This window comes from Styela clava, chromosome 2, assembly GCF_964204865.1.
Source record: "Styela clava chromosome 2, kaStyClav1.hap1.2, whole genome shotgun sequence".
Lineage (NCBI taxonomy): Eukaryota > Metazoa > Chordata > Ascidiacea > Stolidobranchia > Styelidae > Styela > Styela clava.
In genome coordinates this window covers 5446582-5458985 of record NC_135251.1, presented here as the reverse complement: position 1 = coordinate 5458985, position 12404 = coordinate 5446582, and the positions used below count along the sequence as shown (strand labels likewise).

At 37.5% G+C, this 12404-nt stretch overlaps 1 protein-coding gene across 5 annotated transcripts in view; it reads left to right on the top strand.

Moving 5' to 3' along the window:
• Nucleotides 1-11442, top strand: part of LOC120335722 (diacylglycerol kinase zeta-like) — an 88068-nt gene extending 76626 nt beyond the window's left edge. For 4 of the 5 annotated variants that reach the window (XM_039403311.2, XM_039403310.2, XM_078119463.1 and 1 more), the window contains 9 exons: nt 1264-1391; nt 1864-1933; nt 2555-2968; nt 4280-4713; nt 5408-5470; nt 6282-6452; nt 7037-7203; nt 7468-7604; nt 8988-11442. In XM_039403311.2, the coding sequence (XP_039259245.2) occupies nt 1264-1391; nt 1864-1933; nt 2555-2968; nt 4280-4713; nt 5408-5470; nt 6282-6452; nt 7037-7203; nt 7468-7604; nt 8988-9113 (1710 nt within the window). In that variant the 3' untranslated portion in view covers nt 9114-11442. The remainder of the gene's footprint in view (nt 1-1263; nt 1392-1863; nt 1934-2554; nt 2969-4279; nt 4714-5407; nt 5471-6281; nt 6453-7036; nt 7204-7467; nt 7605-8987) is intronic. The other variant, XM_039403312.2, reaches the window with a different exon arrangement.
• Nucleotides 11443-12404: the final 962 nt, after the last annotated feature.

Here is a 12404-nt window from a genome sequence, read left to right as displayed (position 1 = left end):
GAAGATCAACTAAGGTTGCTCAGTGAGAAGTATAGAAAACGGCCCGCCATAATTTTATTCCTATTTTCGCTTTTTAGTTCTATTACGAGTAGCGCTGGGCATTTCGAATCGAAGCGAATAGTAAATTATTCGAATCGGTTCAGAGCGAAATTTCAAATCGCCGCCATCTTGTTTTTTTCCCTTACCGCCAATGGTCGAGGTAAATTTCTCAATTTTTTTATTGAAGCCATATTTTTTTAACGCAATTCTGACATATGACTCTTTTCTGTAGTGGAGTTATTGATGAAAACCTGTTTTTTATTGTGTGTGAACGCTCAGGAATCTGTCTGAGTGATGTAATCTATGTCTTCGGTAATTTATGTGTCTGGAGGACCGAATACAACAAGAAAGTTACATACCGTTATATATCTCCCAAGAATTCGAGATTCGATTCGAAAAAAATATTCGATTCGATTCTGAAATCATCAGGTATTCAAAAATGTCCAGGCCTAATTACGAGTTCAGGGAATGTCTGTGTTAGTCAAGTGAATAGTCAGCCCCCTGTCCATAGGTCTCAGTCCTTTTACACAACTTGATGTAAAGTAGACGAACTCCTGTATTCAAATGACACCTCTCATTCAGTTACCAGTCCATATCGGGTATTTGAAAATTTGCCCTGTATTTTTGGGCCTTTTTTATATTTGCATTACTTTTAAATAATTTACTGGTTGGCCGCCCCATTAAGCTTGGGTAAAATCTTGATATTGAAAATCGATAAATTTTGTGTCCGAGCGCTTTTTTAGATAAAGCATAATCTGTGAGAAATAAAATCTAGACTTGTTTTGGACACATGAAGATAAGCGCATGTTTTCATTGTTTATATTATAAGTATAAGTTTGATTCGACTGCATAATCAGCACACTAGACGAAGCGTTTAAATCGTAAAGATTTTAGATGAAAAGGTAGTGTTAAAAGAAGTAGTACTGGTACATGTTCTCACACCCTAATCATGAATTATTATTGTGAAAAATCACTTTTCGTCACAACTAATGCACTAATTGTGCTCAATATGTGCGTGGTGTCCCAGTGGCGATGTAGATATAACAAGTTGAAATCTCCATTCTACAATTCTCAATTTCACCACCTCACCCAAGATATACTTACTACCTATCTATCTATGTAGCAGAGACTGCTTATGCGAAGCCTCGTTTGGTGCAAATTCCCCTGCTTCTTCAGAGCAAAATAAATACAACATAAAAAATGATTTATTCAATTTCACTTCAGGAGCCTATAGTGACTGCATTGGACCAACCAACGCTAAGCCAGTTTCCTCGTTCACAACTCGTGGATCGAGCAACGCGACGTCGAATACAGAGCGATACGACTGGGAGCACATTGCTACAGCATTCCATGTAAGTTAGAAGTAATAGGAGTTTGAACATAGGGTACTCCCGTAGTATGTGAACCAAGATGGCGAACACCAGATTGTAGTATGTATGAATGCTCACCACCGCACCTCTGATTAATCTGTGTGGGTTCGCAGGTTCCAATCGTATGCGGGGATGGTTATGCATGAAAGAATTGCTGGACTGGTGGTTCATGTAATCACTGGTCATTACGGCTTCCTCCACCACCAAGTCCGTACTCCTGAAATAACAAAATAACTAACTAATCCCATACCCGACATGTAATGGGAACCGGACGAGAGGCGTGGTTCACCATATGGTTAAATATTCACCCCTGGTTAAATATGTAAATCCTATTCTAAGACTCCGTGGCTGTCGCCAGAGTCGCTGTGATTTTAACCAGCTTCCCAGCCCTGGTCTACACACAGCTTTTTGTAAGTCAGTGATTTCAATCGTCTAAAACTCTTTTCATTTTCAGTGCTCCTATGACACCAAGACTGACACCAAGTGTTGAAGTAAAAGAGAGATCTAAAACAACAATCAATCAGGTATGGTGATATAGGGTCGGGGGAGAGGAGAGACAGGTAAATTGGGTGCTTCCGAAGTATGTGTACCAAGATGACGCACAACCTGAACATAGTATCTGTACCAGGTTGGGGTTCAGGTCATGCGTCATCTCGGTACACATACCTCCGGAGTGCTGTAAAGTGCATACTAGAATGAGATTATTGCTGGCCTTGGCAATGTGGTGCATTGTGCTAAGCGCTAGGAGTAGTACGCTCACAACCGCACCTTTGATTACCCTGCGTGGGTTTGCACGTTCGAATCCCATGCGGAGAAAGTTATGTGCGAGAAGATTGCTGGACTCTTTGCCGTCATGGAGGTTCACGTAAACTCTAGTCGGTACAGCTTCCTCCACCATCAAGCCCATGCATCTGAAAAAATAAAACTAACCCCATACCTGTCATGAATTGGTAACCGGACAAGGCCGTGGTTAACTATATGACTAAGCAATCATAATGGCTATCCTCTCTCCAGGATCTTATTCCACCTTATAGGCTTTCTTCTCTCGGAGTTAGATTTTAAACATTAATCTTTTCTCAAATATGTGGGAGGAGAGCATAGCGATATGTCATCTAAATTTTTTACATTTATATTCTTGTGTTTAGTTTGAGCTTATGCCTCGTCTCAAATCCGAGAAGAGAGACACCAGCACCCAAGGTGACATAATAGAGGAGGATGATGTCACAATGGAGAACAATGAACTTGAAAACAATGGAAGCCACAACCCCAAAACTCCCACTGGAGATGAAAAGGTTGAAAAGCTCTTGAGTGCTTCTTGTGGTGATAGAGATGAAGCGAAGCGAAACAGTCTGCCGTCAAGTTTAACGAAGCGTGAATCAAGTGAAACCATTCAAGCACGACCACTGTCAACGTCTTGTGATGTCATCAATGATGTTAGAATCACTAAGATTTCTTCAAAGCAACCACAGCACTGTGACATCATAAAAGCAGCAGAATCTTATGGTTCAGTGTTTTCTTCACCGCCTTCATCCAGACAAGAGTCTCCGAAAGAAGCATCGGTCAGTATTTAATACTTATTCGTTGGGAGAGAGTGTCTGCTGAAATCACGACTATAGTTTTTATGAATATAAATTTCAATTGAAAAATCGATAAAAACAACGTCATAATGACTCTGATTGTTACATTGTGCTCTTATTATTATAAAAACGTTGGACTAGCTGTTGTATATAAACTTTTCATAGTTCTTCAAACTTTTGTTTGAGTCTCCGGCTCAGTACCCAAGTCTATTATGTGTAACTGGCCCATTTAGAAAAGTAATTGCCCACCCATGCTCTGTCTAGATCTAGAAAAGTTGATGGGTCACGGAATATTCGTGCAACAAAAATGGGCCACGACAAAAAAAAGGTTGAGAACCACTGTTTTGAATGCACAGGCTGGATAGTATCTCTTGCTGTATCTCCATTACAGCAGTGGTTCCGACCCTTTTTATTACAAACCCAAATTTAAAAAAAAATTTTTTTTATGTGACATCTATTTCCTTGCGACCCCTTCCAATATAGTAGAATTTTTACACATCCCTTGTTAAGTTGACTTTTTTATGCAAACGCAGCACTTCTCTAGTTTTCCACTAGTTTTAATAATTGTGTTTCGAATCAAAAGTCTAAAGCAGGGGTGTGCAACCTTTTTCGCAGGCGGGCCAAATATTAATACCCGGGTGAAACCGCGGGCCGCACCTACATTTAACGCAGGCTTTCTATTAATTGCAGGCACAAAATGGTGTTTTTTGTTATTGATCTCATGTCATCATTAGGGGTCTGTAATTCAAAAATATTGTCACACCCAATTTAAACGAATTCAGTGAGAAATTTGCTGCTGGATTCTTTTCCCGACTACTTTTATCCAAATTTGCTTAAATGGAAGTGCTAGCAATTCGATATGACGCCCATTTTAGAAAAAAATATGTTACCAAAAAGTGCCATATTCGAAGCCATGACCTTTTTTCAAATGTGGAAAGTTATCTTGGTTCAGATGTTTTCAGTGAAATACGCCAAGATTCGTTTCCAAATAATTTGCTGTCAAATCTTATTCTAGGTTAGATTTAGACAAAATCAACTGATTGCTTGAACCAAAACTCATATTAATTTTTTTTAACTGTTCTCCAGTTGCCTCCGCGGGCCGCACAATTTTCCCTTGCGGGCCGCATCTGGCCCGCGGGCCGCACTTTGCACACCCCTGTTCTAAAGTATTACTTAGTGTGAAAATTGTGCACTCTTTGCAACCCCTAAAATTTGTTGCGCATCCATTTGTGGGCTCGCGACCTCCAGTTTGGGAAGTCCTGTTCTAAACTTTTCTAATTTCTTATTTTCCAGGAACCAGACCTCACCATGACTGATGAACCTAGCCCACAACCTTCAAGTAATGACGAATGCTTGATCATTACCGAATCTGGTGACGCTTCATCGCCTACAATAACCATGACGACATCATCAGATGTTGCCATGGAAACGGCAGAAGCAACAGTAACAGCAACGCCTCCTTCCCCCATAGTGACATCACCAACAGAGAATTCATCTACCGATTCACCGAAATCCGGCTCACAGAATAATTCACCGAATTCACCAGCTCATGAGAAATTACCAACACTTCTTGTTGAAGATCCAGAATTGCTGACTCAGCATTTGTTGTCTCGTAAGAGTGAAACCCGTTGCTCTGTCACTACTATGCCTTCTCCCAAGAAACAAAGCCCTGAAGTTAAGAAACGATCAAATACGACAGCTGGGATGACGCTAACTTCGTTTGTAAAGTGAGTTTGTTTGATTGTCATTAGAATATGTCATATCTTGTGAAAATGGGGCATCCTTAGGTCAATTCATTTATGGAAAAAAAATAAGTTATTTAATATTCCATGGACTGGTAATATCTGGACTGGTAACTGGCTGAGAGGTCATGGTTTGCCATATGATTTCAAGTCCTGCTGGTCGAATACAGCTTCCACTACCATCAAGTCTATCTGAAACAAATAACTTGATACCTAATCCCATACAAGACCTGGACTTAGATAGATAACCATAGAAGAGACAATTTTTTGGCATGTGATTAAACCAAGGGTGGGCAATTACTTTTCTAGGCCAGTTACAGATAATAGACTTGGTTACTGGGCTGGAGGCTCAAAACTAAATACGAAAAACTATGAATAAAAAACAGTTTATTTACAACAGATATGCAATAGTTTATATAACAATAGAGGTAACAATCGGAGTTATTATGACGTTTTATTCATTGATATTTTCAACGGAAATTTATATTCATAAAAACTATATTGATAATTTCAGCAGATTTCAGAAGTGGGCCGAATGAAACACTTCGATAGGCCGGATCTGGACCGCGGGCTGTAATTTGCCCACCTCTCGATTAAACCATCTTTTCGATTTTACTACACCTCACTTTCAATAAAAAATTCCTACCTCAGTTTCAAAATACTAATTTTTAATATTTAGAACGCAAACTCCTCCGCCGACAGAGAAGCTGATATCACCAATCAAAAGAAGAGCAACAACACAGTAAGAGATTTAATCATGATTTCTTGTCCGCTATCTAACAAAGGGTTAATCCAAAACTTATGGTCTCCCACTGAAATTTTACAGATTTATGGTGGCGCACTCCCTCACTCACTCAAAGTTACACTCACTCACTAAAGTGCCAAGAACTACTAACAATATTCTAAGAATTATATAATTTTAAAAATACAATTTAGCGGTGCTCCAGAAGTATGCGCACCGAGATGTTGCACAACCTGAATCCTAACTGATACACACATACTATGTTCAGGTTGTGCGCCATCTTGGTGCGCATACTTCTGGAGGTCCAATTTAGCTATAAAAGATGAGAAGATGGCTTAACTACACAACAAAGTACATAGGTTCGACCTAAAGCAGTGGTTCCCAAATTTGATTGACTGGAGGCCAAACTTAGACAAATTAGAAGCGGAAGGTTATTTGCGAGCAAGGAGAGGTGTGGGCCTGCAAGGGCCGGTACCAGAAGCGCTACCTATAATTATTATACCGGTATAATTGAATATACACTTGCTTAAACTGTGATAATGACGTAACATTGGCGTATTTAGAACGCAAAAAGAAAAAAAAAATCAAAGTGTTGGGCTACTTTACTTAAATGCGACGAACTATAGGATTATAATTGGATAAGAGAGAGAGGTCCTCAGTATGATTAAGTCGTCTTATCAATTTTCCTCTCTCTCAGATAATGTAAAAAGTTATATGTTTCAATATATAAAACATTATATATTAAACAATTATATCCCCTACTTTCTTTGCTTTTCAAAACCTTTCTAAAGAATAATATTATTTGTTCCAGTCCATCGGCATCTAAGAATCGTGCATTGACCTTGAACGAGTTTGTTACGACCTTGAAGGATGAAGCAATTTCTGTAGCCATGACAACTGATCAAGTTGATAGCCAATCAGAACCCACGAATGACAACCAATCAAATAACAGAGAATCAATAAATGAACAAAAACAAAAATTGTAAGACTTTATTAATTATGGGCCAGATCAGTGGTTCCCAAACTTTTTGTTCGTATCGTGCCGAATTAAAAGGGAAAAAATTTACGGTCGCACAACCTGAATCCTAACTGGTACACACATACTATGTTCAGGTTGTGCGCCATCTTGGTGCGCATACTTCTGGAGGTCCGTTTCTGCTTTATATATAACACTATTTTATGATCGTAACAGCAAGTAAACGACATAGGAAGGTCAAATAAATTTATTGATTCATATTCAGCATTCAAAATATGAAACATTTATAATAAATACAATATGCAAAACATTCAATCATATATTGCAGTAGTTATATTTATCACAATCCTGTTAATTTTTGCGACGCACTTGGCAATAAATTATCTTATTCAATCAGTGTCTCAAACATTCCAATAAAGATGTGAAGTATAAGCACCATCAACCTCTAACCTACTTAGAATTTGAAAAGGAAATATTTTGAATTTTTTGCCATTTTTACAGTAACTATGTTACGATTACCAAACAGCTTGATAAGCTTTCCTCCCCCTCCCCCTCAATAAAAAGTACTAAATTTGTATTCTATTTTACAGGAACAAGATATTTGTAGATGCCTCAAAGCGTGGTGATCTCTCCAAACTCAAGTTGGCGCTAGAGAGTGGTGCAGACCCTTCTTTAACGGACAGTGATGGGAGTACGGCTCTACACAATGCTGCTAGATTCAACCACCCAGAAGTTGTGCAATTTTTAATAAAAAATGGTGAGTGATAAAATTGGACATAACAAAAGAGCAATGCTTAAAGGGACATGAATTTTGTTAAATTATTATGACCTCCATTTTCTGTGATGTGATATTTAAAATGGAAACCTTGTTGTGAAGTATTAGGATGTTGTAATTTAAATTATGATGTCATATTTTAATATGATGTCATATTTTTGTTCTAGAATATTTTTTTTTCTGATATTAATTTTTCTGTGATATAATTTATTGGCATATGATTTAAAATCATAATGTTTTCAACAGGTCCTCCTGAACTTCTGAATCAGACAGATAAAGATAGACTCCAGACACCACTTCACAAAGCTGCGTGGTTCGGCCACAAAAAAGTCTGCGAACTGCTGGTTGACGCGGGGGCTTCATTGACTCTGCCTGATTATAAGGTGGGTGAAGTGTTGAACTAGGGAATTTGCGGGGCGAGGAAAGCTGTTTAGATGATTTTTGCAAGTGCCGTACACTCGCCACTTGTTGAAATACTAGTCAAAGTCAAGTATAAGTGGGTTTTAACCAAACTTTAATTTCATATGTTTTGGCATCAATGGAGGGAAACATAGCTCAGAGTCTCACCTTGTGGGAAGATGATTGCTTGACTTCTCACCACCGTTACATAGTCTAGTCCAGTGGTTCCCAAACTTTTCAGAGTTGAGACCAGCTTATGGCGACCCATTTAACTTTAATAAATTAATAAAACATTGATGGAGGAAACAAATTTATTTTCTCAAATTGAATTTTCAGTGAAGCTAGTGAGAAAGATGAGCTTGTTTCTTGCTATTTTCCATAATAGACTTGACATTTATTTCAATTTCAGATAGTTTTAGACGTAAAAAATTAAAAAGTTGCAGTTTATTTCGAAATTTGCTTTTAAAATTTGCTTTGCCACTGATCCTAATAACCACTATAATTAATCAGAGCTTTCTACATCTTTTCACGACCCACTAAGATTCCTTTCGACCCATAGTTTGGGAACCACTGGTCTAGTCAGTTACGGCTTTCTCCACTATTTCATATTTTCTTATTAAGGCGATCATTACGACTATGTTATCGCCCCACCACTCATTTTCTGATCTTCTTTATTTTTTATTCTGTCCATTATCTTAGGTTAGAATGAAAAAGCGGGGTTACAGTGATAATCACCTTCTGGCGCCTACTCCCATCTCTAAGTACTAAACATTGATTCGTACATTACCGTATTCGCTCATTTTGTAGCCCGGGCCCATATTTTTTTAACCAAACTCACTAACCGGGCCCTTATTCAAGCATGGGCGCTTGGTATTTTTAAACGAGAATAACGAAAATTTTGACTTTTTCTACGCACCGCAGGTTCAAATCCACAAAAGAAGAAAAGTTTTGCAACGCCCTATCAATATTGAAACGACGCACTTGGGTGTCGCGACGCCCAGTTTGAGATTCATGGTGTTACGTATTCAATGCTATCTATCTGTTATGTAATTAGACGCCTAAGGCGTGAGTGTTATCTACCAGCGCTTGAAATTCAACAGCGATGTGTCAAAAGCGCTTCTTATTTCCTATTGTTCTCTACCACTAAAAAATCAGCTTTTACATCAGGTGTACAAGCACCGGCCCTTATTTATTTTTATGTTCTGTTCACACGGACGGCTATTCAAACGGGCCCTTAATTAAGATCGAGCGGTAAAACGAGCATATACGGTAGTTGCTAAGAAAATAACTACTCATTTGTACACTTTGCGTTACTTTATTCTCAGGCCCACTGCACTCATTTTTAACATTTTATTTTTATCTTTCAGGGCATGACCCCACTGCAGCGAGCGCAACAAGCAGAAGACGTCAAACTAGAAGCATTTTTATCACAAGAGGCAGTAAAGAGAATGCAAAATATTTTATTGAATGAAGATAAAGAAACGAAACTGTGATGTCACTATAGAATATTGTGATGTGATAAAGATATTTCATTGATATTATTGTACCAACTTATTACATCATAATTTGATGACAATCACAGAACTTTTTCTTGATCAAATTATGTTCCTATTCCAATTTTCCCTTTTTTCATTGTTTAAACCCAAAATTTCACTGAATTTTTAATGACTGGACCAATATTTCCTCTTATTCTCAAAATTACGCAGTTTTTAAGATTTTCATAATTTTTTCAAGTGATTTGAAATGATGTTTTTTTATCCAGTAATTTTATGATGAAATGAGGAGATATAACACTTTTTTAGGGGGTAGGGCAAGAAGTGGGGGTGGCATGTTCTCCTAAAAAAATAGGTTTCGAATATCGGAACTGTTTTTTTTTTTTTTCAAAAATTTGAATAGAAATTATTTAATGAAACAAACTGGGCTTAACAATTCTAAAGTATATGCAGTTAAAATCATTTTTGTCATTTTTGGGCTCAGTCTAAAAAACGGGGAGCGGAGGTCCAAATTAGGTAAAAAATTAATGACAACAATTGAATATTTTACATAGAATTAGCAAACTAGTAGTTAAAGCGATAAACTAGACCAGGGTTTTCCAAACTTTTTGGGCTTCGAACCCCTGTTTGTGGATATTATTTTGTACGGACCCCTATACTAATTTATGTTCGTAACCAAGGAGGGATAATGTTCCATTTGGATTTAGAAGAACACAACAACACAAACGACATTAATAAGACGGATCAATTTGTGACAACTCGTGGGGTCAACTCTATGACAACGAACTACTTTAATTGTGTATATATACTTGGATAGTCTCTCACACCAGTTGGGGTTTCACGCCTCTTTCTTGCAGCAACGGGGCTCAATTGACCTTGGCAAAGTGGAACAAGTTTTCGCCTGGTAATAACTCTATAACGCACACAATAAATTATTACCAGAGATCTACCTCACAGACGCTAAAAGCAACGATCGTCTACATTTACAACAACTTATTCACTCCTATTGTTAAAGTCTCGTAACAATTACCATTTGCGATTGCGTTAACTTGCGACTTTATCTCTGAATGACTATATAACAGTGAATATACGTTGAATGTATATATTTCAGACTCTTAATATCGCTGCGAACCCCCTGTGCAGTCGTCACGAACCCCCAGGGGTCCGCGGACACCAGTTTGGGAAACCCTGAACTAGGTTATTGGCATCGCAGATTATACATTTCAGATTCAATTGACCCAAGCTCCAAGTTAATGAAAAATTACACTCCAGAATTCGGAGAGAATCAAATTTCGATATGAAAGATTTTTGTGCAGTAAGCAAGTGTTATCTATTTGTTTGTTGCTAATGCTTAGAAGTTGATAAAAGCTTTTTGCAGTTCCCATCAGAAATTTTGAAAATGATCATTACCATTAGAAGTCCAACCCCAAAGAGTTTTTTATTGACAACGCCTATTCATGCTCTCAACTCTGAACACACCGCCACCAATATTTAATAATTTATCGGTAGTTACTACACGGTGGCCGTTAGAAAAGTAGGAAATTTGTTAAACAGTTATTCATTTTTACAAGTTTTTTACACTGATATAAGCTTGAAAATGTCGTCCGTGCACTTCAAAACAGTGTCTCAACCTAAAGTCTAAGCTCGTGTAGCGTTAAGAAGATTAACTTGCGGGGTATCGTTCTAATTCAATCTATACCTACACGCATTTTATTGGTGATCTCATCTGGCTTTCAAATTTTCTTGCTTTTCTAGCAACGTGTATCTGGAATACCTTCCTGGCTCACAAAAATAGTGGCTACCCAATTTATTTCGGCCTGGGTGACATGGGGTACAAAATTTATTTCACCTAGGGGTACAATTTATTTTACCCTGGGTGACATGGTTACAAAATTTGTTTCACCCTGGGGTAACATTTATTTTACCCTGGGTGATATTGGGGAACAAAATTTCAAATCAGAGAGTTTGTTTATTTGCTCTTTTTTAAATAGAAGAAATCAATTTGAATGAAGCATCTTCTCACATGATTGGTCTATTTTTAAATCGATTTATGATATCATTATTGGATAAAAATAGCAACATTATGATGTCACAATATTTTTTGTTTTGATTTATTATTTTATCATCAAACTGTATTTAATTTTATTATTATGATGACTAATTATGAATTTTCTTTTATTTGTATTATTACGTTATACAAGTTCTATCGTTACGTCATCAATTCTTGTTTTAATTTCTCAGTGATAAGAAAATATGCATCGTACATTTTGCACCTACCGTTCTTCAGCAATTTTGTGTTTCCACAGAAATAAAGAGTTTTCATCGAGAATGGTGTGGTATTGTGAGTCAAGGGTCATCCGAGCATTTTCGAATACCTGATGATTTCAGAATCGAATCGAATATTTTTTATAAACCGAACCCTAATTGCTTACGCTGCAATAGACTAGCAAGTAAGCGGCATATTCGAATACCTGATGTTTTCAGAATCTAATTTTTTTTTAATCGAATTTTGAATACTTGGAAGATATTTAATTAAGTGTGACTTCTTATTGCAATGAGCATAAATTACTGAAAATATAGAATCCATGAACTAAGTTAGTTCGCTGAACGTTCTCATGCAATATAAAACATGCTTCATCATTACCTCACTAGGTTTGAAGCCACACTTGTGGTTTGAGCCTAATTCCTGTCGAGTCATTTTAGCATTTCGCGTTGTTGCTAGCGGGATCACGATGCAAGTTTACCTAGCAAAGAGGAAAGTCAATAATACGGCCTAATCGTCCAGTTGAACACGGCCCTTCGTCCAGTACATAATGATGAGGCCAACATTCGCCCTCCAATAGGGAAAACTAACCCCAGTTGAATGCGGATGAGTCCATTGTTTATTTTAAAACATGCCAGGGGTGTTTTTCTCTCTTTCTTTGTTCAAGAGATCCAATGAGGAAGTGAATTCGGATATTTTGTACAAAAAAGAACAGCCGAGCAACGCCCAAACTTAGTAATTATCCAGTTAGGGTTAGAAAAGCAGATTTGCTGGAAATTCAAATTTTCGAATTCGAACTGAATTATTGCTAGAGTGTTTTTCTCAAATCTCACATTTTTACATTTATGGACGGGGCTATTGTACAAAAGATCCCTGGGTGGAAAGGTGGGTATGGGATTTGAATCAGCCACACCAGCGTAGTTAAATCTAAGGCGCTCCAGAAGTGTGTGTACCAATATGGAGAGGTAACTAATTTTGTTCGCCTACTTTACATCAAGTTGTGTAAATAGACTGAAACCTATGAGCAG